This window comes from Macrobrachium nipponense, chromosome 5 (genome assembly GCF_015104395.2).
Source record: "Macrobrachium nipponense isolate FS-2020 chromosome 5, ASM1510439v2, whole genome shotgun sequence".
Lineage (NCBI taxonomy): Eukaryota > Metazoa > Arthropoda > Malacostraca > Decapoda > Palaemonidae > Macrobrachium > Macrobrachium nipponense.
Genome location: NC_061107.1, coordinates 59,777,310 through 59,789,809, shown reverse-complemented (window position 1 = coordinate 59,789,809; position 12,500 = coordinate 59,777,310). Strand labels below are relative to the sequence as shown.

Sequence of the window (12,500 nt, the reverse complement as noted above, 5' to 3'; positions counted from 1 at the left end):
AGTACTGCAAAAATTCAAGATCCAACTTTGCTTTCTCCTTTTTTCTCTAAAGCTTCTCCAGCTTCATACACTTTGCAAGTAAAGAGGACCCATACCGTGTTCTCACTAGTTGATGAAAGTGTGCAATTCCTCTTGTTCGTAGGCAAAAACAGGATAACGAAAAACCAGCAGCTCAGCTCCATAATCCAAGGAAGAGTAGAATTCTGAAGAAGGCACTTACATAGCCAAAATCAGCAGGAGGCCACTCGGCAGAGTCACACTATGTAGATGAAGGCAGGCAGGCACACACAGGATTTTGACATTATGGCATTTATTCCGACGTTTCGCAATACATTATTGCATCCTCAAGGAATTCTACAATGGATGTAAATAAAATAATTTTTAAAAACTTTTTAAAAAATATTATAAAATTAAAAACAATAGTTATCTATAGGTCAATTTAAAAGGAGACCATATTTAAAACACGCAATAAGTAAAGTCAAAACACAAGTTACATAAATAAAAAAAAAAAAACTACAAACAAGAGGAATTGCACACTTTCATCAACTAGTGAGAACACGGCATGGGTCCTCTTTACTTGTAAAGTGTCGGAAGCTGGAGAAGCTTTAGAGAAAAAAGGAGAAAGCAAAGTTGGATCTTGAATTTTTGCAATACTGTCAAAACAATAACGTTGTTCCCAATTTTGTAAAGTTCAAAGTATACAGGTCGTCTTTATATCATTCTCAGTTTTATAAAGATACCACTCAACATCTGCTTTCCTATGAAATTACCTGTAAACAGAAAGAGTGTGATTCGTACAATAATACTTTTACTGTCTTGCATGCTGATGTACTTGGATCATTTTCCATTATTGATAGGTTTATCTTTATTAAACTGGTTAACAAGGTATTCAAGATTTTATTACTGAAGCGCAAAACAGACATCACAGGAAACTATCTAATTTAGGTATTATTTTAAAATAACATCCTCTATATATAATTGTGGATATTTTTTAAACAACATCCTCTGATATAACATATTTATATTTGTGGTTAGTACTTCCCTGTTCCACGATTCCACAAATATCACCGCCTGTGGTTCACATTTCACCCACCAAGACCCCATTGTTAGTATCAGTACTAGTATCAGTATTAGTATTAGTACCAGGATCACCACCCATACCACCAAAATTGTTACCACCATGGTTCTCAATATCCCGTTTATCGTCACCGACATCACCGCTGTTATTCCCCGTATCATCAGTGTGGGTTCTGGTATCACTGCTCCCCATATCCCTGGTATCATTACCATTAACACTGCCCAAAGTGCACCCATTTTCAGTATTCCCCATCTTTTCAGTTCTACTTACGTCCTCATAAGGGATAAAAACACCAGGTATTCCAACTGTTATACCACTAACACCTGTATGGACCGATATCCTGTGTCTTCTACATGCAGGATGGCCCAATAAAAGTCTGTTGCCCAATGCAACCCCTTTTATAACCAAAAATGGTTCTATTAACATTCTATCACCCAGAGTAAACTGTATTCTAACAAAACCCAGGGTGTTTAATCTATGGGCTTGCACATCACACACCGTCTCTGTTGAAGGTTTCAAAGGGTAATGGGAGAACATGGACTGATACAGCTTATTATCTAAAAGATTTATGGATGCCCCTGGGTCAATGAAAATTGGGATCTTCACATCCTCCACTGTTCCATTTACTATCGGCCTGGGCTCTGGGGCCTCCCCCCCACGAGACCACAATGGCACGTACAAATCATCTGTACCCTTTTTGTTGATCGGTTTTCCAAAAATTTCGCCGACCCCTTTGCCCTTTTTAGTGACCGGCCTGGTAAGTTCTCATATTATAACTCCTGAATTTCTGAGGTATAGGTCTCGCATCCCTCAATATCTGAGACGGACAAGCCTGACAACAGTGATCCACACTTTTGCACATTCCACTTTCTTTGTGTGCCCTGGTTTATTACAATTGTAGCAATGCAACTGCTGTTGCTTTTGATCGATCGGTCCTCTATTATATTCCACTTTTGCACACAAATGGGGAGAAGGAAAATCTGAGTCTCTTTGCATCGTATTTCTTTGACCGGTCCTGTTAAAAAATGTACTATCCACTGTGGGACATTTGGACATGTGTTTCTGAATTTGGGCATAAATTAGTTCATCGTCTGATGTAGGTTCAATCTTCTTATCAAACCTATCTACAATGGCGTCCGGGACGTCGTGTAGAAGCATTGCGAAATGCAGCAATTTATGTAAATTGTCGAGTGAGATATTATTCTCATTTACCCATGTGGAATTTCTCAATTTCTGTATCCATTCTCCCACTGGGTGTCAAAAAGTTTTGAGCTGTGCTCAATAAGGCTTGTTGTCACTTTTCTAATTTTGAACAACCCCCTTAAATCTCTTACCATATCTTCGTGTTCTTTTGAGCCATAAGCCGCCCTTATAAATGTTTGTAATTCGGTCCATGACTGACATTTTGTGTACTGAAAACTACGGCATCTAAATGACAAATCCCCTTTATTGAAATCTAACAAGGCTTTTGCCTCTGTGAACGCCTCTGCATGATCTTTAATTCCCTTGGCATTTAAGTAGTTATTCACTTCCTCAATAAAATTTTGCACTGGTTGGGACAGAATACCATCAACAGTGCCTCAAAAAGGGCTAACTCCTGCATTTATGTTAGTTATCTTATGCACCAGCTTCTGACTTGTACCTGCTTCGGCCATTTTGCCTTCTTTATGGGAACTCTTATGCTTCAGGATTCGTCCCGACCTTAATAACATCAATATATTTATGCCCATACAAACCACCAACACAAAAGTAATAATATATCATTCAGCAATAAAAAAAAAATATACATGCACTAATTCCCAATAAACCACTATCAAGGTCGATCAGCTGATTGAACTGTCACAAGGTCACGAGATGGTCTATAGAAAACAGGAAGAAGCGAGCTAGAGAAAGAGAATGTATCTTGAACCTTTGCTGGCTAGCAGATGCTGATCAAAGCAATATCACTCAGCCACTGAGCCAACAGGAGAGTTATAAGTTAATGCCGAATCTGCTGCACTTGCTTACCAGTCGAGAGTGGCAAAATTGTACTAGTGTTGGCATTTACCTTCCTCTACCATGATAGTTAATTGGTACATTTGGAACAAACTCGTTTTATATCCAATTCACGCACCGTCTGCAATATCACCAAAGTGGAACTTTTGTGATAAACAGAATTGTACGGAAGTGTCTTGAAACTCGACACAATACTTCTCCAATGACTCCACCAGTTGATGGTAGCCACAGAGCCATCAGGAGAGGTATAAGTTAATGCCAAATCCGCCGTACTTGTTTACTCATCTAGAGCATGGGACTTGTACTACCATTGGCATTAACCCACCTCCACCATGATACCTAATTGGTATGTTTGGAATTCCTAGATCTTTTTTTCTAAGGATTTTTATCGTATCGTGATTTATATACAACCATTGAGCTACAAATGTCCTGCAATTTCCTTACTCTCGATGTGTAAAAAAGTACGACAGATTCTGGATTAACTTGTACCTCCCTTGATGGCTCAGTGGTTACTGTCGACTGGAGTAGTTGGAAAAGTACTGTTGTTGAGACATTTCCGTACCATTCCATTTATCACTTATGAACTACCCTTCGGTGAAAATTCCCCTTTGAGGATATTCCCGAAGCAGTATGAATTGGATTTTAAACCACATTTATAACCCAATGATTCTATATAAATCACGGTTTGATGAAAATTTCACACAACACACACACACACACACACACACACACACACACACACACACACACACACACATATATATATATATATATATATATATATATATATATTATATATATATATATATATATATATATATACGTATATTCTTATATGCTGTTGGTTTCGCACTGCATATCATCCTCTCTGTAACTGTATGAAGTGTTGTAAAATTTTTTGCAATATTTCAGATTCCTTATTTTGCTTAGAGTTAGTATGTTCTAATAATGTATGTTCAGATTTTGCATATCATAATTTCAAAGTTAGGCATAACGTAGAATTTGAGAAAAAGAGAAAATAGCATTGTCGGTTCAAAGCAGGAAAATAGCGTGGTTCCAATTTTTCTTTTTTGTAAACAATCATGCGACGCTCGTGACCTGTTTCAGACTTGTCTTTGTCGACAAATCACGTGAAGATTGCAGCATCTTTCGTAAGTTCATTATGTTCTGCCTAAAACCTTTCACATACATCTGATACCTTTCATTATATATAAGTAGTTGAAGATGGTAAATTAGCTCTTATATCTCTCGATTTGTCAAAAGAGAATTTGTTGGCTCCTTAGTACTTTAATTTTGAAGTGGAAAGGTTTGTGACATCACTCAAGGAAATGGCGAAACTTAATTTCATTTGAGAAAATTCTAGAATCGTATCTTTTATTTTAAAAGATTTTTATTGTCTTAAATCACGTAATAATAAATGCTATTAATGATTGTAATCCCACTTTCTCTATATTTATTGTTTTAAAAGAGAATTATAACGTTTTAGCAAAGATACTTTGGGTTCAAAATGATTGGAGCCAGTCAGGCCTTAATGTTTTGCCTAGTTAGTTACCATACACGAGAGATTTTGCTCATTCTGAGACTTGCTGCTCTACCCCCCTCTCTCTCCCTCTCTCGCTCTCTCCTCGCACGAGAGATTTTGATTTCACGTGAACGTAAAGATTTTATACTTAGTAATTGGTCACTCTAAAATTTTAGTTTCCGTATTTCTTAGATTTATTTAATATTGCTTAGTGCTTATTGTGGAATTTGAACAAATATTGTACAAGAGTGTAATTGTACTTTTTCTTTTTTGGAATATTATGGTGAACGTTTTGAGTACTTTGGTGAATTTTTTGAATATAGTGAATTTTTGAAGCTAGCATTTACTTATTCTTTTCAAATTTTATTGTTGTTTAGCACTTGTGAATTAATTTCCAAATTTTAGTTATTACCTAAAACTTATAATTTTAATTGAATAATTTAATTGCTTAATTGATTAATTTTCTGGATTTTTGTGATAAATTAATTTTGATTAAATTTTACTTAATAAATAATTCAAGAATTAATTAAACTTTGTGTTGTTTTCAAGCAACATTAAATTTCCTGAGATTGTGAATTTCACTTATAAATTTTGAGTTTAATAGAGAATTTTCGTGTTTAAAATTTTTATAAGTGTATTTTTTTCACCAGTACAGTTCATTTTGTTTAGGTAGAAATATAGCTGTTTTTCTTCAATTTAATTGAAGTGAGTTAGAACCAGGGAAATAGACTTTTAAACATGATTGATGGAGGGATGCCCCTTAATTAATTCAATTACATATAAAATTACATTCATACCGGTTTTTATGAACTTAGTCTGATTTTCTGCAATACTGATAAGTTGTGTAAGGGATCACTATTGACTTTAGAATATTGAGTCTTATTTTACCTGTGATGAAGGCTGTTGTGAGGTAACTATTATATGATTGATAAGTGTAATAACCAGATACTTGGCACTTCGTCACAATATGTATGTTCTATGGTGCTTCTCTTTTCGTGTATATAATATATATATATAATAATATAATATTAATATATATATATATAACGTACTATATATATTAATATCATATAATAACATAATAATAATAATATATCTCACTATATAATATAATAATTATATAATATATCATTATACTATATGAATAAATGAATAATTATCACATCACCGTGATTCATATAAATTATTCAAGCTACAAATGCCCTTTAATATCTAATTAGATATTAAAGGACATTTGTAGCTCGAATATGTATGAATCACGGTGATGTGATATTTATTCATAATATGGCTACGATCGTCAAACGTTCGAATTAGTTAACATTGTAGAAGGGGTTGGATATCGATTTTAATTACCAATAACCGAGTTCGACGGTGATTTTTAAGGTCGGAATCGGTATAAACTTGTTAGCCGAATTGATAACATCACTGAAGTCTTGATTTTGTCTCTGTCCGCTGGACGGTGGTTCGAACCTACGAGAGGACGAAATTAATATCAACTAAAAAGTTCCCCTTCGGTTTACATATATGAAAACATATCAATTCCAAGGTAGAGCGAATTAGATATTAAAGGACATTTGTAGCTGAGATAATATATATATATATATATATATATATATCTATATATATATGTATGTATATATATATATGTATATATATTTACGTTTTTGTGTTTAAAATTTTTTATAAGTGTTATTTTTTTTTTCACCAGTAGTGTTAATTTTGTTTAGGTAGAAATATAGAGTGGGAATTGAGCTTTTTTTTCTTCAATTTAATTGAAGTGATTTAGAACCAGTGAAATTGACTTGAACGTTGTTGATTGAGGGTGTGATGTCCTTTAATTAATTCACTTACATGTAAGATTACCTCACACCTGTTTTAATGAACTTAGTCTGATTTTCTGCAATGTTCATAAGTTGTTTGAGGGATTACCTGTGGTGAAGGTTCAGGTGTCTGGCTGTTGTGAGATAACTATTTTATGATTGAAAGTGTAGTAACCAGATACTTGACACTTCGTCTCAATATGTATAATATATATACGGTATATATATATATATATATATATATATATATATATATATATATATATATATATTATATATATATTAATAATTATCACATCACCGTGATTCATATAAATTATTCAAGCTACAAATATCCTTTAATATCTAATTAGATATTAAAGGACATTTGTAGCTCGAATATGTATGAATCACGGTGATGTGATAATTATTCATAATGTGGATATGATCGTCAAACGTTCGAATTTGTTAACATTGTAGAGGGGGTTGGATATCGATTTTAATTACGAATAACCGAGTTCGACGGCGATTTTTGAGGTCGGAATCGGTATAAACTTTTAACCTCGCTTGTTAGCCGAATTGATAACATCACTGACGTCTTGATTTCGTTTCTGTCTGCTGGACGGTGGTTCGAACCTACGAGAGGACGAAATTATTATCAACTAAAAAGTTCCCCTTCGGTTTACCTATATGAAAGCATATCAATTCCAAGGTAGAGCTAATTAGATATTAAAGGACATTTGTAGCTCGGATAATATATATATATATATAAAATTACGTTTTTGAGACAGCCCTCAATAACGTAAGGGGAAAGAGGAAAAAATGGAGAGCTTATGACTTACCTTGAGTTTATGGGATTGTTATATGCTTTAGGTCACCAGGAAACTCAGTTAATATTTGCAAAGAAAATATTGAATGGCCTGAGATTACTGAAAGGCATATGGGTCACGTGGATAGAGCGCCGTCTACTGTCTGAATTACTCTTACCCTTCAAAATAGAAAAAATGGCTGAAATTCAACATCTACTACAAAGCTGGTTTCCAAATTTCTGTTTTACGGTAATAAAAACGCTCGCAAGGAAGACAGGGAGGCATGGAGTCGGCAGTGGCAATCTGGAAATGAATTCCAAATTAGACACAACATAAAGACAAAACTTCTGCCACGATATTACGGCTAATGCACTATGGAGGGTGTTTATCTTTAATTTCACACAAGGGGAGGACTCTAGTACTTAAATAAAATGCTCAATGAAGATCTTAATCTTGGACAGGTCACAGTGGTGGCACGTGCTTACGAGGGTTGACAAAGGATGTTCGTTAGAGGAGTGAGAAAATGGAAATTTGAAAATGAAAATAGCAAGATTCGTCTTGGAGAAATAGGGGCTGGTTGGAATTTGCACTTTCAAGACGTACCTTAGTTGGTTTACGTGTGTAGAGTGATGTCTGAAGAGGGCTCTAACCAGCGATGATGAACTGGAGTCAACTGAGCACGAAGTCAGGGCATTCATGGGGGGCCTCGATTCAAAGCATGGCCTGTGGCATTCTCTGGAAAGATGCAAAACACAGCCAGCCCAGAGTTGTGGGAGAAGAGATCTTAGGCTAGGATAACCTAAAGCCTACCCAGCAGCCCATATAACCCTTACGACCTGCCCTTCTTACCCTACACTAGGTCTCTAGTCGTTAACGGGTTTATTACCCCCCCCCCCCCCCCCCCCCCCCCCCACCCCTCCCCCCCCCCCCCCCCCCCCCCCCCCCCCCCCCCCCCCTCAATCTTTGGGGCAGACGGACATGCCGATCCCCAAATTCGTAAAGGTGGGGGTAAAAATGGCTGCTCTTCTAGCAAATACAGTAAATTTGAAATTCCAAGGAGGCGAGGTGAAATAAAAAAGTAACTAATATATATATTATATATATATATATATATATATATATATATATATATATATGTGTGTGTGTGTGTGTGTGTGTGTGTGTGTGTGTGTGTGTGTGTTTGTACATGGGAATATATTCTTTTATATTTACATGATTGTGGATGAATCTATGTGACTGTGCAGATGAAATTTACGCATATTATTCATATGTATAACTGAATCACGAAAGTTTGGAACGTGATAAATCCATAATTAATGGTATAACCATGAAGGAAAGATAACAGAAACTCCATTGTTTATCTTTCCTTCGTGGCTTATACCTTTATATATTAGTCATATATTTTTTGTCAACCTTTTTTATTTTTCAAAATGAATATAAAGAAATAATGAGTGTATTGACAAAATCATATATTCTCTATACTCTACTCTTTTAGGTGGTCAAAGGATTTGATGAGTATATGTCCAGACTGACGCCTGCCAGCAATAGAAGGAATCCCTGGTTCCCAGAATACTGGGAGACTTTCTTTGGATGTAAATTGGGGCCCCCTGGTAGTGATCTTGCGTGCCCTAAGGACAGAAGAATCACAACAGAGTCTGGTTATCAGCAGGATCCGAAGGTAAGATATATGTTGACACAAGAATCTATGAAATACTATTCTAACTATAAGGCATATATGTGTTCTACTTATTTGTCGCGCAAGAGTGTTTACTTTCTCTTATCTCTCCAAATCTTTGATCAATTGTTGTTCAGAGTCGTCGTCTTTAGACATGCAGAAACATAACTTTACTTCACGACGAGAATGTTAAGTCACCTTGGTGAAAATATAGATATGTATCGAGAATCAAAAGGTAATTTTTTTCTTTTACATGTATACATATACCTCTTAACTTGTCTATGGGCATTAGATTTTTTTTTTTCATTTGTTTCTTCATTTGGATCTTGGCTTTGAACTAATTAGCGTATGCTAGGCCGGTGATCAAACAAGCTGAGAATATTAAAAATTGAAAGCCTTTTATCATTCAAAGAGAAAGATCCAGCATTCTTGCTTGTTAATGAAGACTTGCAAATTACTGAATAACGAAGGAAGTGTATGGGAAACTTGACAATATTTCTGGGATATTTGACAGTATTTTCATGAAACTGTCAGTGACTTTACTGTCTCCGGAAAAATGATGTTAAGAGTTCCATGTACTGCCTTTCATTATTCAATAATTCTCAACCCATCATTTTACAATCAATATTTCTTACCATCTCTCTCCGAACGATAAATCGCTATTCGATTGAGTCCGGAATATGAAAATATATTATTTTAAATATATTAAAAAAGAATAATAAAAAATGTCGTACTTTAATCATAATGCTCTTAAGGCTACTGAAATTTTAAGGATAAACTTTACAAAGAAAAGCAATATGAGGTGGTCACTGATATCAGTACAAGTAAGTTAACAAACTACTTAAGTATGTTTAATTCATTCGTCAAGCAAAACGCACTTGGTAAAATATGCAGTTACCAAAATTGTACTGCCCAGTTTGTGAGAAATTCAATAGCATGTTCAGGAAACAAGGTTCTCAAAATAGAGTAATAGGTTGGAAAATGATTTTTAAAAACTAGGGTGAATAACAGAAGGTGTCTTTTTACAATATACTAATCAAAATGAACAACTACTTTGAATGTCATTTGTTAAAACGTTCTCTTATGTGGAGACCAACATTGCATTTTAGGCGTTATTTTGAAACTTGTTTTCTTGCAAAAAGCTTATTTCCGTTGCTTTCCACCCTCTGTTTGATCAAGAGCGTGTTCTGCTGAAGGCAATCGAATTTCTGGAATTACCTTTAAAGATGATACGTTTGACCGTCCAGAATCTTAAGGATTCGAGTCTGGAGGAAAGCTGCAAAGCAGCTCTTGTAACTTATCTAAAATCTAGTAATGACTTGTATCCTGATTACCAGTGGGCAAAACTATACTTTAGGAATTAAATATCAAAATATCACCGAAATTGTGAATAAACTAAAATACCACTTCTTAGATATAATAGAAATAAGATACTTCCGATGAAGTCAATGTAAATCATCCAGTTCGTTTATATACTTATTATAATAAACATATAAACGAACTGGGGTTGAGTAATAGTTGAAGAACAAATATTTCTTTTCTACGGTTATTTGACAATTTTTTTTGAATTTCTAATAAAGTTGGTACATTGTAAAAATGCTCTTGTTATGTCATTTCAAAATGAAAAGTTCCTTTTCTTCAAATGTGTAATCAAAATCAGAATCCACAATCTTCTTATTTTAGTTCTTTACTCTCTTTTATCTTTTAGAGGACATTTGGCCGTTTAAACGTATTTTTCCATGTAGTTCTCAATCCAAATTGTTTCATTTGTACAAACCGGTTAAAACTTGAAGAATAAAAATCAACAACACAAATTTTATGGTCATATGGGTTCTCAAAGTTACTGATACTAGATGTACCACTTTTGAAACTTGGTTGTTATTATCTGTTGGTAACAGGAATAGAATCTGTTTGTTTTTCTCTATACCAATTCCCTTCGTCTCATCTCTGTAGTTTCCTGCATTTTCATTGTTAACAAAATCGAGACACTGTTGGATTACAAATCCTCTTCTTTGCTTAGTTTTTCAAATAAAGTGAGTTTCAAGGTCTTCAAACTGGATTTGTCTGTGTGGAGTAAATGTTAGATTGTCTGCAAATATCCTTTATCTGTTCAGGGAGAAGTTAAAAAATTCCAATAAGGCTTTTACCACGTAGTTCATCTTTCATTGATATCAAGGTTTCATTCGTCCTATCAGCAATTGGAGATGTAAATTTTGATAAATAAGGGTATTTCATTGCCAATTTAATGTTTCTGAAAGAATTATCAAGGCAGCCCTTCAACTAACAATCAGTCGTGCAATGATGAACTTTTAAAAGTTCCTTGGCTGTATGCCAGTCGATAGTGCGGTCAAAATCTCTTACATAAAAAAGATACTTCAGTTACACATTAAATTTGAGTTGTGTATATTATATTCATGATGCTTCACTCTAGTAGAGGTCTTTACCGGGTTCAAACCGTGCTCCAGGTGTAGGGAATTGCTCCATAATTTCCTTGTCTGAATCTGTACGTTCTGCAGTGACAAGCGTACCCAAAAAGTGCGAAGAAATCAAGAACTTAAGAGTAGTTCCTCGAGGGACTTATGTTGAAGTATTAAGTCCCGTGGGACTTCAATGATTAGAGCGTAGCAACTATTTGGTACCTTAAATAGGTTACAAATAGCAAGAAACTCGTTGCCTGAGATCACCCAGGGCTGGCATATGGCGCCACATTGATTTTCAAAATGGCTGCCATTACGACATTTTTCAAAAACTAGAAATCGAGTTGGGAATGTTCTAGTAGATTTATACTTGCTACCACTGCTTATTTTCTATAGTAAATGCATTAAAAAATGTTGCGGGCAGACATCTAGTGTAACATGAAGATTAGCAATCCTTTTGTTTTACAAAGCAGCCGCCATTTTGAAAAGCATGAACGTGTATGAAAGTATTTGGGGGCTTGTTGGAATCACTCATTGAGTTTGCCCGCACCAAATTCTTCCTTGTAGCACCTGTACTTGCTTGGTTAGCAATGGAAGTGCAGGACATTGCTGGTATATACCCGTGCAAAGCAAAGCTGCATCATGAACACACAGCTGCACATTTAAAGCTTCAGGAACAGAATGTTGAGGACCTCACACAATGCATAGAATCTTTCATGAATCCATTTGAAGATGGGCATGATCAACTGATCAACTTAGTCACAAAAACAGATATGTCAGACAAAATGCAGACAGATGTTAACAAGTGTGCAGATATTGGAGCTGAGAAATTTGTGCATTTTGTTAAATAGACGATAACAACAGGACAAATGAATCTCTGGGCCTCAATGAAGAAGCAAAAGCTCCAGATGTGGTTTTCAGCAGGACTTAAAGTGAGACTCAAGAGTGACAATGAGATTATTGAGCTTAAAGAAGCTTGCTGATTGTCTCAAAAGCAAGAGATGTTAACCTACTAGAAGCAGTTGGAACAATGTTTGCAGGTGATGGGTCCGTGTATCATGTTACCTCAAAGAGCGATTTGATGTCCATTCTTGAAAATTTATTTGTAGACAACAGTAAGAATTTGGATAAAAGAGATGCTGTGCAATCTGAAAATACAAAACGTGTTGTGATTGTGGGTGTAATGGGAGACCTCCAAGCTCTAG

At 35.2% G+C, this 12,500-nt stretch overlaps 1 protein-coding gene across 1 annotated transcript in view; it reads left to right on the top strand.

Moving 5' to 3' along the window:
- The window catches only part of LOC135215364 (metabotropic glutamate receptor-like), a 1,454,460-nt gene that overhangs the window by 865,046 nt on the left and 576,914 nt on the right, over positions 1-12,500 (top strand). The window contains exon 4 of the mRNA XM_064249924.1: positions 8,699-8,881. Coding sequence (XP_064105994.1) covers positions 8,699-8,881 — 183 coding nt within the window. The remainder of the gene's footprint in view (positions 1-8,698; positions 8,882-12,500) is intronic.